The following is a 20242-nucleotide window of genomic DNA, read 5'->3' on the forward strand; positions in this document are numbered from 1 at the left end:
TTTAAGAAAAAAAAATATTCTCTGACAAATTCTTTTTAGTTTGGGAAATGTCAAGTAAACTTTCTAGTTAAGGTGGGTATGCCTCTTCAGGGAAGTTTTAGGATCTGGAATGAAATGAAAGCAAGCCCCTGTTCCTCCTCCCTGTCTCGATCTGTCAGCCGGGCTCTCTCTTTACCAGTAAGCATGAAGGCCAGCTCCAGCAGTGGCCTCCCTGAGAGCAGCCAGAGTGGTGCACAGTTTAATATGACTTAAATCTCCTTCAGAAGCACCTGTAGTCAGTCGCCAAAGCTGTGAAAGACACTGGGGGACACAGCTGTGTGTTATGTGCTCCAGTGCACACATTGTAACTCAGATGAAGTCACACTGGCTCCGGGTGATGTGTGGCTGAAACACAGGAACTAGGCTTCTTTCTTCATAGTGGAGGCCACTCACCTTTTTTGGATCATGAATCTCTGTGCCTTCAGTGAAACCTAATTTCCTCCCTCACTCCCCAGAAAAACAGGCATGTGCACATATTTTGCCTGAAATTTCAGAGAACTGAAATTGATGCACTGATAAGGACCTCTGCTTTGAAGCTAGATTCGGTTTTTTGACAGCAATGTTTACCTTCCTAAGTGCAGTAGGTTCCTGGTGGGTTTTCTCTGGCCTCCCAGGACTCTCCTCAGAGAAGGTGACTACTGTAAGAATAGCCAGCTATCTGGGGTTAGGATGACAGGGTTGTTTTGTCTAGAGTTCCACAGTTGTGGTAGTGACCTACTTTCTGGGCACATTTGCCCCTTTGGGATTACTATAAAACCAGGGCTGATCGAGGAATCTACAAATGCTAACAGGACCTCCTGCTCTGTAGTTTTGTTTATAAAGGCTCTTTGTGTCTTTGTCCTTAGACACTAAAAGTAGGGGACTAGTTTAGTCTTAAAATAGTATTCCTCAGGCCAAAAATGGAATCCAGTTGATCCTGGTGGCTGAGCAGGAATCAAGCCATTGTGCTCCTACTCTGCTATGGCCGTTCATGCTGGTGTCCCTTGCACACCTCAGGTTTTCTTTTTAGTTTTGGACAGAGATGTACTTTCTACCTAGGAAAACATCTTGGAACATCTCTCATTATTTAGACACTTTTTCTCTATACCCCCTTCTCCACCGTTTTCCCCTAATTTTCATTCATTATCAGAATGCTATGTGAGGGTTTAGCTACCCAGCCTCCATTCTTTGAATGAATCATGGAGAAATACACTCTGTGATATTGATTTATCAAGAAAATACACAAGTTTAGTAGCAATAACAGGTATTTATAAAGGGACCATTTTGAGATATTCCTAATCCTACATCAGACCATCTTTTTTTGATAGGCTTCGGTGACCCACAGAGGAAGAGGAGGAGGCCTTTCTTTGAATTGTACTCTGAGTTAGAGTCCCTACTTTTTAAATCATCCACCCATGAACCATGCTAATTAAGGGACCCGTGTCTATATTTGGTTTTCTATATTTGGTCTGCATTTGGAAGGCATCTCTGAGGCTTTTTTTTTTTTTTTTGCTAGTGGGAATTGAACCCAGGGGTACTTTACCACTGAGCTACTGCCCCCACATCCCTAGTGTTTTCTCTTTTTTTCTGATAATCCTCCTGTCTCAGCCTCCGGAGACACTGGGGTCACAGGCCTGCTCACCACAGGACTATCTGAGGCATTTTAGAATTTAGGCTTTGTCATCTGAGGTAGTGACCACTGTTGCTTGACGGTCACCTAAGGGTTCCTTGAAAAGCAACATGTGGGCCTTGAACTGTAGCATTTAGTTTAGAACTAGTCCTAAAATAGGATTTTTTGGACAAATTCTCAAACTATAAAGATTTAAGCATCATGGAAATTAGGAACAAGTTATTTAATCTGCTTGAACTTGAATTGACTTGTCCTTTTTATCTGTTTCTGAAGGTGAGACTACCACCCCTCGGGCCATTCTGACAGGCCATGATTGTGAGATCACCTGTGCTGCCATCTGTGCCGAGCTGGGCCTGGTGTTGAGTGGCTCTCAAGGTAAAGCTGGGAACCTGCATATGTGTGCATTCCTTGGTGTCTTCTGATAACACTTAGCAAAGACGAAGCCTCTTCTCTAAAGCTTTGGCCTGTTATAATAGCCATTAGCCACATAAAGCTACTCAAATTTAGATAAAATTAAGTGCAACTAAACAATTCATTCCTTGGTGGCAGCAGCCTCATTGGGGGGCTCAGTGTTCACACATGGCTGGCGGCTGCTGTGCACGTGAGCACAGACCCAGCCCTTCCTATTACTGCAGGAAGTTACATTTCACAGCACTGTTCTAAAGAGTTTAAGGTGTTTTACAAACCTCAATGGAAACTCCTGGCTCTCTTCACATTCAACCTCAGGCTAGCAGGGGCCAAACTGTCACCCAGGAGAGTGGAGACACTTAACGCTGGTCTGACTGGAAAGTTTGGCTGGCAGCTGTGTCATCGGTTTAGGCCAGAGATATTGAGCTTCTCCAAAGTACACACAACAAATTGGGTTCTAACCAGGAACAGAGCTGTGTCCATTTGATAGCTGATCCATCTCTGTGTTTCTGCTCTGAGCTGAAGTCTGAGGGCACAAAAAAGTACTCTTGTCCCATGTCTTCTAGGCTTACCTGGTGGGCAGCCTAAAGTATTTGAGCCACCTTATCTGTGTTCTGGACTATACTTATTCTAGCTGACAAGTTCATATTAAGTATTCAAAGGGTTGTGTTTAAAAAATTTAGTTGGTCAAAGCAGTGAAATGAGATAATACTGACAGCAGGAATTCTGTGACTACTGGATTTCCCCCGCCCCTTCTTGTACCAAATAATTTTACACATGCTGAATTAACATGGGTCTTGGACTGTACGTGATCCATGTAAAACACAGCTCTTCAGACCACCCTCACTTTGCACATAAGCGTGGGACTCTAATAGTCAAAATGCAAACTGAAACCATTTTGCAAAATGGACTTGGACTTGATAGTGGGAAATGTTGTGATTATTCCATGACTTACAAAATTTTTGTTAAAATGTTAGAAATCTCTTATTATGTGTGTGTGTGTGTGTGTGTGTGCGCGCGCACATGCGTATGTACTCATGTAAGGACATAAAAAATATTAAAACACACCTTGACTTAGTACATTGCAATTTAAATATTAGAAACCTTGAGAATTAAAATATTTTAATTCTTTATAAAAAACTTGAGGGTGGTGTGAGCAATCCTCACTGCCTGCTCCACATCCATCTTTTCTATGCCATAGACCACAAAATCATACTCCTTTCTAAGTTTGGACCAGCTTCCAGCATTTTTTGTGCTTTCATTGTCATGAACTATCCTCTAGGTCTTGGATGGGATGTTTTACTGGTATCACTTCTGGGACACCATCAGGTTTGTTGTTGTTGTTGTTGTTTTTTGTTTGGGTACCAGGAATTGAACCCAGGGGTAATTAACCACTGAACCACATCCCCAGCCCTCTTTTTTTTTTTTAAAGAGAGAGAGAGAGAGAGAGAGAGAGAGAAATTTTAATATTTATTTTTTATTTTTCGGCAGACACAACATCTTTATTTGTATGTGGTGCTGAGGATGGAACCTGGGCCACACGCATGCCAGGCGAGCGCGCTACCGCTTGAGCCACATCCCCAGCCCCCCCCCAGCCCTCTTTTATATTTTATTTAGAGGCAGGGTCTCACTGAGTTGCTCAGGGCCTTGATAAATTGCAGAGGCTGGCTCTGAACTCATGATCCTCCTGCCTCAGCCTCTCTAGCTGCTGGGATTACAGTTCTATGCTACCAAACCCAGCTACATCATCATGTTACAAGCACTTTCCTAATTTGTATCAATAAACTCTCTTCCCTCATTTCCTAGCTGCATGACTATAGTGTCACCTCCTTGTCCACAAGCTGCCCTTCATTCTCTAATTCCATTTACACTCAATTCAGATTCCACACTCAGCTTTTTTCTTTTTATTTCTCTGTTGAAATTTCATCTGTGGTGGCCAATACCCTTTTGTGTTGTCCATGTGTATAAAAGGTCTTACAAGTTTATTTCTGGGAATCAAGGAGGCAACACAACTACTGTGTTTGCTGTCTGAGCATGAACTGCATCCCAGATGTGCAGAAGACCAGTCACCTCTGTGCTTTGAAAGTGATGTGACTGGTCATTTGTCATGATGCACAACTGATGTTTACATAGTGGTTTGTGGCCTGAAGAGCCAGCCTCAAGGAGTCCACTTTATTCAGCTGCTGTGATAACTGAAAGCTGAACTGTGTTGTTGGGGATGGAGGTAGCATTGTTCAGGGAGTAATAACTGAAATTCATACATGCTGGAACTGGGCAAAAGCAAAGACTGCCCGTCTATATTTATGTTGAAGACCACAAAATCTTTTTTCCCCACATTTTAAATTGGTACATTATAATTGTACATACTGATGGGATTTTTGTTACACATTCATACATGCACACAATAGAACAATATAATTTGACCAATATTCTCTCTTAGGACTTCTCTCCTAGGCCCCTTTCCTCTACTGATCTCCCTTTGATTTTTAGGAGATCCACCTCCACCTTTGTTTTCCTCTCTAGCTTCACATATAAGAGAAAACATAGGGCCCCTAAACCTCTGAGGTTTCATGACTTCTTTCACTTTATATACCACATTTCTTTATCCATCCATCCGTTGATGAACACCCAGGCTGGTTCCATAGTTTGGCTATTGTGAATTGTGTTGCTCTAAACATGGGTCTGCATGTATCACTGTAGTAAGATGGCTTTAATTCTTCAAAGTAAATACCAAGAAGTGGTATAGCTGGTCATATTCCTCCTCTCCCAATGGAAGGCAGACATGAAGGGGAGAGTTAGCAAAATAACTCACATGTAAGATGATATGTAGTTTTTTTTTTAAAGGCTTTCTACAGCCCAGTCTTTCGAGGAGCTTCCATTACTGATTTGTATTAATTTACAGTTCCACCTGCAGTGTAAAAATGTTCCTTTTTCTCTACATTCTCTCCAGCATTTATTATTACTTGTGTTCCATTCTGACGGTATGAGATGAAATCTCAGTGTAGTTTTGATTTGCAGTTCTTTAATTTCTAATGATGTTGAACATTTTTTCATGTATTTGTTGGCCATTTGTATTTCTTCTTTTGTTGGCCATTTGTATTTCTTCTTTTGAAAAGTGTCTGTTTAGTTCATTTGCCCATTTATTAATTGGATTATTTGAATTTTTGGTGTAAAAGTTGAGTTCTTTATATATTCTAGATATTAATCCTCTGTCAGAAAAATAGCTAGCAAAGATTTCTCCCATCCTGTGGGTTCTCTCTTCAATTTCCTAATTGTTTCCTTTGCTGTGCAAAAGCTTTCTAATTCGATGCTGTTCAGTTTATTAACTCTTGGCATTATTTCCTGAGCGTTTGGGGTCCTGTTGAGAAAGCCATTGCCTGAGAGCACAAAAACTTATACACTCCCTGAACGGCTGAGAACAGCCTGAGAGCCATATTTGCAAAAGGCATGCTTTCAGGAGCTGTGTGGGGAGCAGGCAGTAATTCCATTCATTTAGCTAGGAGATTGGAGGGTACATACCCTGGCTACCCCTCAGGGGTAGTCTGACTCAGGGATCTCTGGGAACTTCATTACCACATAAAGAATTTTTGTTGTCTACTTCTTCACTCTGTATGTCACAGGTTTTCAGTAGAAACAGAAAAGCTGTGATAGGTGTGAGCTGCTCAGCCTCTTCCCACCCTCCTCAGGCATCCCAGCCTGGTGGTCACCCTAGGGGTTTGGCAGTGTTGAATGCTGCTGCTTGCTTTGAGGATATCATAGAAGTAGATTTAGCTGTCATGAGGTGACAGGAGATGGCCCATGTGAATTTGGGGCATGAGAGATCACCACAGTCTCCCTTTCAGTTCAGTGAGCAGTGGGAAGGAAGGTGGCTTAAGTCTTCAGCAGCTACCCTACTGCACTCTCTCTGCATAGACCACAGTGTGGGACTGTGGCCCCTGAGAGGTGCAGGGAGAGGTCAGTATGCCTGACAACAGCCCTTGTCTGCCTGCTTCTTAGCCTTTCTTGAGTCTGCTAATAATTGTCCCATTCCTTTCTTAATGTCTCCAGTTAATTTCACCTCTTGGCATAATGGATTTTATAAAGTAACTTCCTGTCTCTTGAGGAAAATCGAGTTTGAATGTACATGGCTTAGCTTCTCTCCTCTCCCAGTGGAAGGCAGACATGAAGGGGAGAGTTAGCAAAATAACTTGCACATAAGATGATATATAGTTTTTTAAAAAAGCTTTCTACAGCTGTCATGTAACACCATTATCCTGTAACACACTTTTCTTTTCACAGTGCAGAAGCTGGAGCCCAGGACCTTGCACCCGTCAGGCAAGCACCTTACCCCTGAGCTACACCCCAGCCTTCTGACTTGATTATGTATTTGCCTTTGTGTCTCCTCTTTCTCAGAAGGACCGTGTCTCATACATTCCATGAATGGAGACTTGTTAAGGACCTTAGAGGGTCCAGAAAACTGCCTGAAACCAAAACTCATCCAGGCTTCACGAGAGGGTCACTGTGTCATCTTCTATGAAAACGGCTGCTTCTGCACCTTCAGTGTGAATGGGAAGCTCCAGGCCACTGTGGAAACGGATGATCACATCAGGGTGAGCTCCGCAGGCTTTTCTGCATTCCCCACTTTACCTCGGTGTGGCAAGTGAGGGGCCCAGGGGTGGCTGCAGAAATCTTTTTGAGTTGTCTTGGCCTCTTTTCTACACGATTAGGGACACGGGAGGTAGCACTTGGACAGGCGCAGAGCACAGCAGGCCCCAGCTGCGGGGCTGTGCCAGGCCGGGAAGCAGAGGAGGCCCTCAGCAGCAGGGGTTTTCTCAAGGGCCTGGGAAGCCATCCCCGTGACTTTTGATGGCACTGCAGTGCTTTTATCTAAGGAAGTTCCCTGTTTCCCAAGTATAAAAGCTGAACAGACCAGATTACCCTACAGGGCCTCGAGTTAGCACTAGGGTCAGACTTGACTTCTTCCCGGACAGCAGGCGCAGCCCGTCAAGCTGAGGGAGTTGAGCTGCGGATTATGAAGCCAGGCAGGCAGGCGTTCCCCTGAGTGGACCCTCCGGTCGGGCTTTGTTTTAAGTCCAGGGCTCCAGAGTGCTAGAGGCTGAGGAAAAGAGGCTGGTCCTTTGGGAGCTACTTTGTCAAGGTGCTTCCGTTGTCACCAAAGCTCCTTGGTGCAGGCAGAGGGAAAGTGAAGCTGTGGGAGACCTATCATCTGGGTAGACGTGCATGTGATTGTACAAAGAGGACCCAGGACATGTTGGGGGCAAGAGCAGGGCCCCCATGCCTCTGCCCTCCGTGTGTGGTCTTGGGCTGGCTCTGGACATTTTCCTCAGTGCACAGCCTGACTCTGGGCAGCTGAGATGACACAAGTCCTCCCAGTTTCCCCATCTCGTCTGCTCACCCCTTTCTCCCAGGTGAACACTAGGCTCAGGAAGCTTTCAAGAACAAAATCCCTACCAAGGGTTGTGTGTGCTGGGATCGAGGCTTCCTCGAGTCTCCTTGCTGGCTGTTGAGTTTTCCGCCGGCCCCGACGTGGAAGCCAGCACACAGCTCCCCACCCTCTGCTTTATTTTTCCCTTCTTTCCCATAATACTTCATTTAAACCAAGTACACATCAGAGGATTTTCCTTTCCTCTTTTCTTTACAATAATAATGTTGATAATCTGTCACTTTGAGCTGTGATTACTTTGTCAGCTGCACTAATAAATCTGTAAATAATTGAAATCCCTGGCTGGCTGAAACTGTCCCCTGGCACTGCAGCGAGACCAGCAGCTCGGCAAGTTCCTCAGGCAGCAGCAAGTTCCTCAGGCAGCAGCGGGAGGCATCCTGCAGGCTGTTGGCACTCATCCTCTCCCTGCCCTGCAGCCCCCATTCCTCCCTCAGTAATGTTTCCCGCTGGATTTTTGGCTTTAAGAGTCCACGCCTTTTCCCCAGCACTCCTGCACTCTATCACACTCACTAACTCGCAAGTGGCAACCGTGTGATTATGGTGCGCTCCCTAACGTGAGCACTGCTGGCCGCAGAGACATTCAGAGACACACAGCTAGCCACCTGGGGAGGGAGGAAGGAAACCACAGTCCAGAACAGAGACATCACAGAGCAAGGATCTCCAGCTCCACCCTGCAGGCTGAGCCTATGCAAGGCACGGAGAGCAGGAAGCAAATCAGTCACCAGCCAGACCATAAATTGAGTTTCTTTGAAATACCAAGAACGATGCAGGCAGCCAGGCAGCCTGGGGAACCTCTGTGCGGATCAAGGCTTCACACCTATTTTACTTCAGGTGGCAGATTGCTCAGTGGCATTTTGGTAAATAGCATTATTATAATATAGCACCTAGACAATGTGTGGGTGTCTTCATGAGTCACTTGGATTGAAGCAGGCCAGCCTGTCTGGACAGCACAGCTAGTCCACCACAAACAATAACCACCTTCTCACTCCTAGGAGCTCAGTGATTTTTTTCCTTGGGGCTGATTTAGTCAGTCGGTCTCCACTGACCACAGTGGCCTGCTGTTGCCTCCTTAAAAACCAGTGCAGGCAGGGTCATCCAAATCACTCAGGACCCAGAGGATGAGATTAACAGGTCTCTGGAGTCACAACTCACTGGATCCTGAGCTGGGTTGAAATCAAGAACCACATAAAGGAAGGTTTGGTAGAAGACAGTGCAGCTCAGTAGATGCTACGGTGGCCCTCACGGCCGGAGGACATGGACAGGCCCCTCATGATGGAGAGGCAGGACATGCTTCCCCCTGGCCATTAACATGTTTTGAGTGCTGATGAATGTATACTCCTCAAAATCCTGGATTTTTTTTTTCCTTTTAGACAGAATTAGTATTAGAGATTCTTAACTAGAACAAAGAGTTAAAGATTAACGGTTTTAATATAGCATTTATCCAGTAAAAATCCTCAAGTATATAATTCAAATGAACCCCAACCACAAGGTCAACACATTTTCATCAGCTGAATTTTATAAGTGTGGCAAATAACTATTTGTCCTAGTCTTCACTGTAGTTCCCAGGTATCACTGGAGATTGGCATTTGTGAAATGAACAGAGGAAGTAGGATTTTTGCTCATATTGAATTATATTTCATTGAAAAGCTTTGAGTTTTGGGGGGGTTTTGTTTTTTGTTTTGTACCAGGGGTGCTTTACCACTAAGCTACTCCCTCAATCCTTTTTATTTTTTGAGATAAGGTCTCACTAAGTTGCTGAAGCTGGCCTTGAACCAGTGATCCTCCTGCCTCAGCCTCCCAAGTCGCTAGGATCACAGACACGCGCCACAGCAACTGGATGAGAGTATATCTTATATGTAACTGTCTTCCACATTTGGGTTTTTATTTCTTAGATGTCTTTTTGTGTATTTAATAAGCTATATTTAAGAGGCTACTAAAAATTGGCATGTATGCAAATGTGAATTGAATGGGTATAAAACATCCCTTTCATACAATTTTAAAATTTCTCAGAGGGTAGATTAAAGACTTAGGCAATTATCCTAAAATTCTGAAACAAAGTAAGTATAGTTTTATGAAGTTAGATTTTGTTTTTACCTGGCTGCCTTCATAATCTGTCCCCACATTCACTGTGCCCAGATGGACAGATGATTGCAGGTATTAGCAGGGACTGGAGAAATTGGAGGCCTCCCCGCCACAGGAAGGAGATTTGTAGGGATGGAATGCCAAGTGGGAAGGTGACCAGGGGAGAGGCAGGGGTAATAGACCTGGCAGCTGAAGCTGAGAGGAGCCTTTTCTATCAGGAGCAGGCACCCTTTTCTGTAAAGGGACAGACAGTACATATTTTAGGCTTTGAGGACCCCACAGTCTCTGATGCAACTACCTGTGTAAGTAGCCAAGGACAAATGGCATGGCTGGGTTCTGATAAAACCTTATTTATGGATATTCAGATTTGGAATTCACCTAATATTCATGTGTCATGAGAAATTATTTTTCAACCATTAAAAAATGTAGAAACAGTCATACAAAAACAGGAAGCTGGCACGGGTTTGCACTGGACCCGAAAGCGTTCATCTGTAGACGCCCTTTTCAAAGGATCAAAGGGCAGACTCCGCCTGTGTGCTGTGTGCATGCAGGGTGGGGCGGCCGGACCACAGGAGCTGGCTGTGAGGCCGGCTGCAGCACAGGCCTGGGCTTTGACCATCCAAGCAGCTGTTGGTTTCTACAGCGGCTGTCAAAATCCAGCAGGCCTGGAGAAGGTGCTTAAGCTGTTGGCTGCTTGCTTTGCCCCACCTAGTGCCATGGAAGGAAAGGCACCAGCCTTACTGGGGCCACAGGGTGGGCTGGCCCCGACTGCCACCTTGGCACAAGATGGGCTGATGCATCACAGTACTGCTGAAGAAATGCTCCCCGCCACAGTTGGCCGTTCAGGCAGCATTCATGGAACCGAGTTCCATGAACGAGTCATCAAAACAAAACTGTAAGGAATGAAAATAAACCTCAAGCATTGCCTAACCTTGTCCACTTGCATTTTGAAAAATGGTAGGCCTTCTACAACTCATTTCCTAAGACTCTCTAAGGATCAGTCTTTCCCCACGCCCTGCCCTCACGGCAGTAGCTGGCAGTGAGCGCCGGCCTCACATACACCAGGCCCTTTTCCCACAACCCCATCTCTACTGAATGTTGCTGTCTCTCACAGGCCATCCAGCTGAGCCGGGACGGGCAGTACCTGCTCACAGGAGGAGACAACGGTGTGGTCATGGTCTGGCAGGTGTCTGACCTCAAGCAACTCTTTGCCTACCCAGGCTGTGATGCTGGAATCCGGGCCATGGCACTGTCTCATGACCAGAGGTAACAATGGAAACAGTCTAATAACAGTAATATTAAAAACTCAGAGGGACTTCCTTTAAATGAGCTGATGAATTAGGTGAGTGGCAGCATCACCTGTGCAGTCAAAACAGCCAAAGCCAGTATCATTTCCAAGGATCTTTTGCACTACTAAGGAACAAATCTAAGGCCTTGCACTTGATAGGCAAGCACTCCTACCACTGATACACATCCCCAGGTCTCTTTGGTGTTGTAAATTGCCTCCTGCCTCAGCCTCCCCAGTATCAGGGATCTAAGAACATTTTTAAGTGTGATTTATTTTCTGATGGCCTTGCTATTCATGGACAGACGTTGAGTTTTCAAGAAACAGGATTTAAGTAGCAAAGGCTCCAATTACGTTGCTGGAAAGCCTCTTATGTTTCTTTAAAGCACTTTTTTTTTATAAGCAAAATTTTAAGAGTTGTAAACATGTATAACATAAAATGCTTTGTCTCTGCCCCTGGGGATTCTACTGAGAGACTTTATTTATTTTAAAGAGAGAACTTTTTTAATATTTATTTTTTAGTTTTTGGCGGACACAACATCTTTGTTTGTATGTGGTGCTGAGGATCGAACCCGGGCCGCACGCATGCCAGGCGAGCGCGCTACCGCTTGAGCCACATCCCCAGCCCAAGAGAGACTTGATTTATGTGCTTAAATATCCCAAGTAAATTGGGAGGACAATTTATTTTTATTTTTTTTGGTACTGAGGATTGAACACAGAGGTGCTTAACCACTGAGCCACATCCCAGCCCTTTTTATGTATTTTTATTTCGCTAGTTGTTCAGGGCCTCACTGAATTGCTGAGGCTGGCTTTGAATTTATAGTCCTCCTGCCTCAGCTTCCCAAGTTGCTGGGATTACAGGTATGCACCACCACGCTCTACAGGAGGATAATTTTTAGCTGGTATCTAAAGTCGTATTATACAGATATTTCCTGATTTTTAAAATTGTGGCAACATAGGCTGTTTTCTTAGTATATGATTTTTGTGGCATTAAGTGCATTCACAATGTTGTGTGACCAGCACTGTCATTTACAGAACTTTTTCATCAGCCCAAACAATTAAACAATGACTGCCTCTCTGCAGCTCACCTCCATTCTACTTTCAGTCTCTAGGAATTTGCCTCTTCTGGATATCTCCTGACAGTGTAACCAAACAATATTCCTTTTGTGTCTGGCTTATCTCACTTAGCATGTTTTCAGGGCTATGTTATGGTATGTATCAGAATCCCATTCCTTCCTAGCCTGATGTTCTGCTGGATGGATATACGATGTTGTTTATGCATTTGATGGGCAGTTATTTCCACCTTTTGTCTATTGTGAATAATATGCTTTCACATTAGCATAGATACCTGTTTAAGATTTTTTCATAGTTCATTTGGGTAAATACCAGGTGTGGAATTGCTAGATCATATGGTGGTAATGTGTACCTTTCTGAGAAGCTCCTACACTGGTTTCCAATCCCACTAGTGCACATGGGCGTCTGATTTCTCCATCCTCGCCAGTGTTCATCATGTTCTGTTTCTATGACGACTGTCCAGTGGGTGTGGGGCGTGGAGGGATCTCCCTTGTGGCTCTACAGCTCCCTCGTGATTAGTGTTGTCTTTTCACTGTCTTCAGTGTCTTTAGATGCACATGTCTAATTTTTAGAGTCCAAAATATCTTTTCTATTGTGCCTGTGCTTTTGGTGTCATATCTCAGAAATCATTGCAGAATTTAAGGTCACAAAGCATCCCCCATGAGGTTTCTAGTTATAGGTGAGGATCCAACTTCATTGTTCTGCATGTGGAGGATTGTCCTTTCCCCACTGAATGGTCTTGGCACTCATCAAGTTATTGAACCCCATATATGTGGGCTTTATTTTTAAGCCTCTGTTCCATCCTGCTAGTCCCTGTGTCTGTCTTCATGCCACTATGACAGTTCCAATTACTATATCTTTGTAGTAAGTTTAAAAGCTAGAAGATGTGACACCTCCCACTTTTTTCTTCTTTCCCAAAATTGATTTGGCTAGTTGGGGGTCCCTTGAGATTCCTGATAAATTTTTGGATGGGTTTTCTAGTTCTGGAAAAAAAAATCATTTTGGTAGGGATTACTATAAATCTAGAGATTTGGGTAGTATCGACATCTTAACAATATTAGGTTGTCTAGCCCATGGGATGGATTCAACATGGGGTTTGTTTCCATTCATTTCCCTTATTTCTGTCAGCAACATTTCATAGTTTTTGGTATACAAGTATTTTGTTTCCTTAAATTTATTCCCAAGTAATTCATTCTTTTTGATGTTTTTATAAGTGTGATTGTTTTTAATTTCTCTTTTATTCATTGTTAGTATGTAAAAATACAACCAATTTTTTGTGTGTATTATAAACCTTCAAATTTGCTGAATTTATTTATTAGCTCTATCAAGGTTTTTTTGTTTTGTTTTTTTAATGTGGAATCTTAAGGATTTCTTACCTGTCATCTGTGACAGAGATAATTTTTACTTCTTTCCAATGTAGATTCCTTTTCTCTTTCTTGCCTAATTACTGTGTAAGACTTCCAGTGCTATGTTGAATACACATGGTAAAAATGGGCATATTCTGATCATAGAGGAAAAACTTAATTTCATTACTATGATGTTAGCTATGGATTTTTCATAAATGCTCTGTCATTTGAGGAAATTTCCTTTGATTCCTGGTGTTTTTAATAATGAAAAGATGTTGAATTTTGTTAAAGGCTTTTTCAATATTAGCCCAGATGATCATGTGGATTTTTTGGCTCATTCTGTTAATGTGGTGTATTGTGTTGATTTTTGCATATTGAACCACCTTACATTCCAGGTATGACTATCACTTTGTCATGGTGTGTAAGTCTTAATATGTTTGCTAGCACTTAGCATCCATATTCATAAGGACCTCGTCTGTGGTCTCTTTTTCTGACTTTGGTATTAGGGAGATGCTGGACTCATTGCATGAGTTAGTAGGGGCCCCTCCTATTGAATGTTTTGGAAAAGTTTGAAAAGGACTAGTGTTAACCCTTCTTTAAGTTTTTGGTAGAATTCACCAGTGAAGCCATATTGCCCAGGGCTTTCCTTTATCGGGAGATTTTGTTTTGTTAAGGCAAGGGGCCCTCTGAGGCCTCCTTTATTTACTTTCATGTGGTGCTGAGGGTCCAACCCAGTGCCTCACACATGCTAGGCAAGCGCTCTGCCACTGAGCCACAGCCCCTAGCCAGCCCTAGTGGGAGGTTTTTGATTACTGAGTCAATCTTGTTAGTTTTAAGTCTATTCAGGTTCTCTCTTTTGTGGTGATTCAGTTTGGGTATATTGTTCCAAGAATGTGTCCGTTTTCTCTAGGATGTCTAATTTGCTGGGATCCAACTGTTCCTAATAACTTTGTTATTCATATTAAACTGGTAGTAACATCCCTACTTTCTGGAGTTATTTTTCCTTTGTCAGTGTGTTTTGATTTTCTGTTGTATTCTATTTTCTCTGCCCTTATTATTTTATTCCTTCTCCTAGCCTTGGGCTCAGTTTCTTAGTTTATTTTTGACACTGGGGATTGAACCCAGGGGCACATCACTGAGCTACATCTCCTGTTCTTTTTTTTAAGAGAAGGTCTTGCTAAGTTGCTGAGGCTGGCCTTGAACTTGCACTGCCTCAGCCTTCTGAGTCACTGTGATTATGGGTGTGAGCTGCCAGGTGCAACCTAATGTCATCGATTCAAGGGTCAGAGGACACATCTGCAGCTGTGAACTTCATCTTGGCACTTTGGCTGCATCCTGTAAATTTCGACGTTGTGTATTGTCATTTTCTGATATCCTTATGACTGCTTCTTTGACCCGGGGTTTAATTTTCACATATTTGTGAGTTTTCCTTCTATTATTGATTCCTGGTTTCATTCTGTTACCATCAGAAGAGATACTTTGTATAATTTCAGTCTTTTTGAATCATTGAGACTGGTTTGAAGGCCCAGTATGTGGCTTACCTTTGAGACTGTAGGGACTCTATTTGCTCTGGTTGCTCCGCTCTTCATTGAAAGTAGGCGACTGCAGTGTCCGACCTATTGCTGTAGAACTAGTTCTCCCTTCAGCTCTGATGGTGTCTGCTCCACCTCTTTGGGCTCAGATGTTTAATGCATATGTTTTATTCTGTTTTCTGGATGAATTGACCCTTTTATCAATAAGTGTCTCAGTTTTCTACTTAAAACCCATTTTGTCTCATGTTATTATAACCACTTCGGATACTGTTGAAGCTCTTCTGTTACCGTTTGTATGGAATATCCCTTTCCATTCTTTCACTTTCAACATATTTGTGTCCACGTGAGTGTCCTGTAGGCAGCATGTCGGATCATACTTTCTATCCATTCTGCTAGTCTCGACCTTCTGACTGGACAGTTAATCTTTTTACACTAATAACCGATATAGGAAGACTTACTTTTGCCACTTTGATATTCTCTGCCCTGGAGCAGCCGCAGGGAAGGTCCCTGATTGCTCCCTTACTACTCTCCTTCATCCCTGCCCAGGGACAATGGCAGTCACTGTTATGAGGACCAGGGCCATACCCAGCACATGATGACCCAGAGGATTCCTCTGCAGGGGAGAGCCCAGCCCGGCAAGCGCTCTGCCACTGAGCCACAGCCAGTGGTCAGCACTCATTCCGTGTCATTTTTTGTCCTGGCAGAGATGACATTTGTCACTTGGTGTGTGCCACCTGCTCCTTCAGTTTTTTCCTATGGTTCGGATGCCTGTATAAAGGGATAGGTTCATCCTACAGGCCAGCCTCTCCCAGGAATGGTGGCATTGACTCAGGCTGTAGTGACTCATTCTGCACACTGGCTGTACTTGCCTTGTCCATGAAAAAGCAGGCAGCACCCGAGTTTTCCCAGATCCTTCTTTCAGGCATCAAGAAAACACCACAGTTGACACCGGGTCGCAGTCTGACTGCTGCCCTCAGCCTAATGGGCTTGGGGAAGGCAAGTCTTTGGCCAAAAGCCCCAGGAAGCATCGGTGTGCAAACCCTGTTTTCTGTGTTTCTCCCAGGTGCATCATTTCTGGCATGGCTTCGGGAAGCATCGTGCTGTTTTACAACGACTTTAACCGGTGGCATCATGAATACCAAACCCGCTACTGATGGTGACGGCACTCCGCTGCCACCAGCCTGAGCAGTGGAGAGACCCTGAGCATCGTTCTCTAAGAAATAGCTATCACATCTGAATGTAACTTAAATTTGCTTGAACAAGCAAAATATTTTTTAAAGTTAATTGCTATTTTTGTAGACTTTGCTTGACTTTTTTGGGGGGGAACAGCAAAGCAGAAAACTGGCTGCTGGGTTCTGTAGTTTTAAAAAAATCTATATTTTTAGTCATAATGAGAAGTCTATTTTCACCAATTATGGAAATGCACAGTGGAACAAATAAGCCCACTTATTCTAGCTATATTGTGAAAAAAACGTTTCCCATTTACCTGTAATCTCGAGAAATATGATTTTAGCAACAGGGAAACAGGTTATAATAATGGGATGGGAGGATTTTATGGTGTACTTTTGGTCCTGAATTTTTCCAAACAATTGTGCTTCTTCAGTGCTGAAATTTCTGGGATTTAAATAGTAATGTTTAAATTATGGTAAATGTAATTTAAAACATCTCAATGAATTATTTCTATAATATTATTCTTCAAGCATGTTTTAGTCTAGAAAATTATGGTGTGGGGGAGGCTGTTGTATTTTATTGTGTGGTAAACAAAGGATCTAAGTTATAGCAAGTGTGAAATATTTACCGTTTTTTCCTGACCTGTTGTCCTCATAGCACAACACAATGAAGTGATGGAGATGCTCTTGGGCTCACAGCCTTTGTTTTTCTTTGAAAGTAAATGCAAGTACCAAAGCTCAAGAGGCCTGCCTGTGTCCCTGTGGAGAGCAGGGCCACTGGGGTCTGAGTGCAGAGGCCACCAGCTGCTGTCTTAAGCAACACCGTCCTACCTTCTCTTTGTTATTAAACTCTCTACCTTCCTTTTGATTAGCGATTTGTACTAAGAAATAATGTTATTTTGGTGTTGTATAATTCTACTTTTCTAGTAGGTTACTGTATGGAATCTGTGAAAAATATTTGAGAAAAGTTCTGTATTACATAAATAAATTCTTTGTATGTTGTGAACTTTGAGTTGAAATGCCATTCTGTTTCCCAGGCAGCTTGCCTAGAGGGGTCCCTCCTCCCCCTCCCACATTCATATATTCTCTAAAAGCAAAGATTTGAAATGAACAGTTTGACAGAAAAAGTTAATAAAATGGAATTTGTAACTGAATTGTTTAAAAATCTTTTTCACCCTTAAGTTTTAATGTGGATAAAACAATTATTCACAAAGAAAATGCCAAGCTCTGATTCACTTTGCTGATGAAAACGGGTTTTCTCTGGCCAAGTGTCTGTCATTGAGAGCTTCACAAGTGACCCAACCCTGAATCTTAGATATGACCAAACAAGGGACTCTGCCATTCCATCTAAGCTCCACATTATTTTATAAACCATTAAGAAGAAAGACAATAGACACACTAGTGTGTGTGGGGGGGTACGTCTTAAAACCATAGAAATGCCAAGTATGGTAAACTATACTAGACATCCTCACTGGTATTAAATTTGTAAATATTATGCTTTAGAAACATGGAGAAAAATGGCAGAGGACAAGGAGTGTAGCCAGACAGCACACTCCTCCCTCTTCATAAGCTACAGGAGCAAGGTTGACCAAGCCACTGCCTCCTGGAACCTAAAAACACCCGCGCCTGCACTGCCTCTGCTGTTCATAGAGCCACAGTCAACCATGGAATATTAACTGGGCATAAGTAATTCAATGGTGCCTCTCACATGCTAGGCGCACGCTCTGCTGCTGAGCCCCAGCCGCAACACAGGACTCTTAATGATAGAACCTGTTTAACATGATATTTTTTAGTGTTTGCTCAATATTCATATACTTTATCCAATTTTAACTTCTTAAAAAAAAAGCAATAGAAAAATATCTGGGTAGAGGTGGCTGGGGATGAAGCTTTGTGACCCCCAACAGAGGCTGCACTGATGGGCCTGCACAGTGGACCCCTCCTGATGGTAATTTAGGCCTGGTTTTAAAATGCCTCGCACCGAGAAATTAAAGAGTTTCCTTCCCTCCCCTATCAATTCTCACTCAAATATGACCAATCCATCAAGTCTGAGAATCTGTTATTTAAGGAATGTGACCAGATCTCTGGGACGGAGCAAGAGGGCTCAGAAAATAGACCAGGTTTGGCCTTGGGCGGCCTGCCTCCTTGGAAACGGCTAAGGAAGGAGACGAACATTCCCTTGACTCCTAATGAGCTCAGTGATCACATACCAGAAACATGAATTATCTCTCGTCTCCAGTTCAGGAATATTCTCCCTGGCCCAAACCAAGGCTGTGGGAGAGCTGGGGAGGACTGGCCTTTCCTCATACCTGGTGGATAACGCCGGTGCCCTCCAGCTTTGAACTTGGATTATTTGAGAGACATTCCTCAGACCCAACTTCCACCTAAGTGCTGAGGTGTCCAACCCAGATTTGCCAGATTCCTCTGTCAAGATGAGACCATGCTGACCTCGGGAGGCCCAAGAGCCCAGCTCCAGCCCAAATGAAGGAGCTGTGTTTGGGAAGGGGCGTGACAGGGGCAAACGAGTGGCTCTGTACCAGATAGACCCTTTTCTTCCCCTCAACCATGTGGCACTGGAGAGACTTCACTTCCCACGGCTGTCTTTGAGGACAAGGCCTTTTATCATAAGATAGCACCAAAGACCTCTGCCAAGATGAGGCAAGGTCACACATGCCAACCTCCCTCCAGAGAAAAAAATCTCCCCACCCCATCTAATGACACATACGATCCCCCCAGGCACCTCTGACACCCACAGGAACAGCCTCATTACAGGCTACTTGCCTGGGAGCCAAAAGCCCCAAGTCCCAGCTCCCGCCTGTGCCAAGACTTGACCTTACTTATTACATAGGTCACCAGTATCCATCTCTCAGGCCATGAGTGGCTCAGGTGAGAGAGGATAAAACACTCCACAAACAGAAGGCTTTGTGATTACCAACAAACACTGACGCATTTCCAAGAGCCAGGTTTTCAGTTTGTAGAAAACAGTGGAGTCTATCCCTGGCCCACTTTGTTACAGACTCTTGCTTAGAATGCCTCTCTCAATGCTGAACCTTCGTGCCTCCTACTGGACTTCAGGCTGACCATCCAGGGAGATTGAAGGAAGTCTGCATGCTTTCCACAGAATAGAACTGAAGATGGAACTCAGGAGTGCTCTACCATGGAGCTACACCTCCAGCGTATCTGACTTTCTATTTAAAGACGGGTCTCACCAAATTGCCTAGGTTGATCTCAAACTTGCAATCCTCCTGCCTTAGCCTCCTGAGTCACTGAGACTACAGGAGTGCGTCAGCATGCCTGGCTCAGAAAAGTTCTTTACGTGGCAAGAGGGCATGGAATGATGTGCCTCAAGTTTTCTCTAATACCTTGCAGATTTTTCCACCATGGCTGCCGGGGATTCTGCCCCCTCACCAATCCTGCTGCCCTCTTTTGGATGACTGGCGCCTTATTTGCGCCTCATACACCAAGGCCCCAGAACAGAACTGTACTGGGAGGGCTCAGCTCCTACCACCAGATCTGCACAAGTGCTCATGATACGGTTTAAGATGAAGCACTTTTGCTGACTCCCAGTGAACCAGGGATCATTCCAACTCTCCACTCCCAGACCTTCAGGATGAGGCAGTGTAGCAGGGCAACATCTTGCTAATTATGTAACAGAACTGGCACATCCCGCTTGGTTAAATATACTCTGAAAATGAACTTTACCTGTTTCTTTTAAATTTTTAATGCAATACTAGAAAATGGTAACACGTGCCACTTGTGTTATGTTCCATGGGACGGTGACTGCTCTAGGGCTTTCTCCAAGAGAACAGTAACCGGCATTTCTGTTTCAGTACAGCTAGTCTTTCCTGAACTATCCTATCCCCCAATTCACATTTCTCCTTTTGAGCCGAGGCAATATTCTGGGGGGTTTTGCCAAATGCATTCAATCCATATATTTATTCTTTATATTTCTGTCATGGCAGCCTTTTTGAAAAGATATGGAGATTGGAAGAGACAGAATGAGAGAATAAGACACTTGCCTAATTGCTGAGCCCAGCAGATGCCCATTGATGGCTTCAGCAGCTCACCGTTTCCCTTTTGAGACACCCACTCCAAGGTCAGTTTCTGTATTTGATTTGGATTCTACAAAGTCAGACCTTTAATGTTTGCTCAACAAATGGCCAAGTGAACAATCTGCTTGTGGTGGCAGAACTGTTATGCAGGACCACTACTTAAATGACCCCTCACCTCCAGGCCTTGCTGCCTCTGGGTAAACAGG

The 20242-nt window shown here is 43.8% G+C and overlaps 1 protein-coding gene across 5 annotated transcripts in view; it reads left to right on the top strand.

Annotated features, from left to right (window-relative positions):
* The window catches only part of LRBA (LPS responsive beige-like anchor protein), a 755692-nt gene extending 738579 nt beyond the window's left edge, over positions 1-17113 (top strand). For 3 of the 5 annotated variants that reach the window (XM_081304743.1, XM_081304747.1, XM_081304744.1), the window contains exons 54-57: positions 1922-2023; positions 6449-6645; positions 10696-10847; positions 15882-17112. In XM_081304743.1, coding sequence (XP_081160869.1) covers positions 1922-2023; positions 6449-6645; positions 10696-10847; positions 15882-15972 — 542 coding nt within the window. In that variant the 3' untranslated portion in view covers positions 15973-17112. Of the gene's footprint in view, positions 1-1921; positions 2024-6448; positions 6646-10695; positions 10848-15881 lie in introns of all 5 variants that reach the window. The other 2 variants (XM_081304745.1, XM_081304746.1) reach the window with 2 other exon arrangements.
* The last annotated feature ends 3129 nt before the right edge of the window (positions 17114-20242 follow it).

This window comes from Spermophilus citellus, assembly GCF_964194105.1.
Source record: "Spermophilus citellus genome assembly, chromosome: 8".
NCBI classification, from domain to species: Eukaryota; Metazoa; Chordata; class Mammalia; order Rodentia; family Sciuridae; genus Spermophilus; species Spermophilus citellus.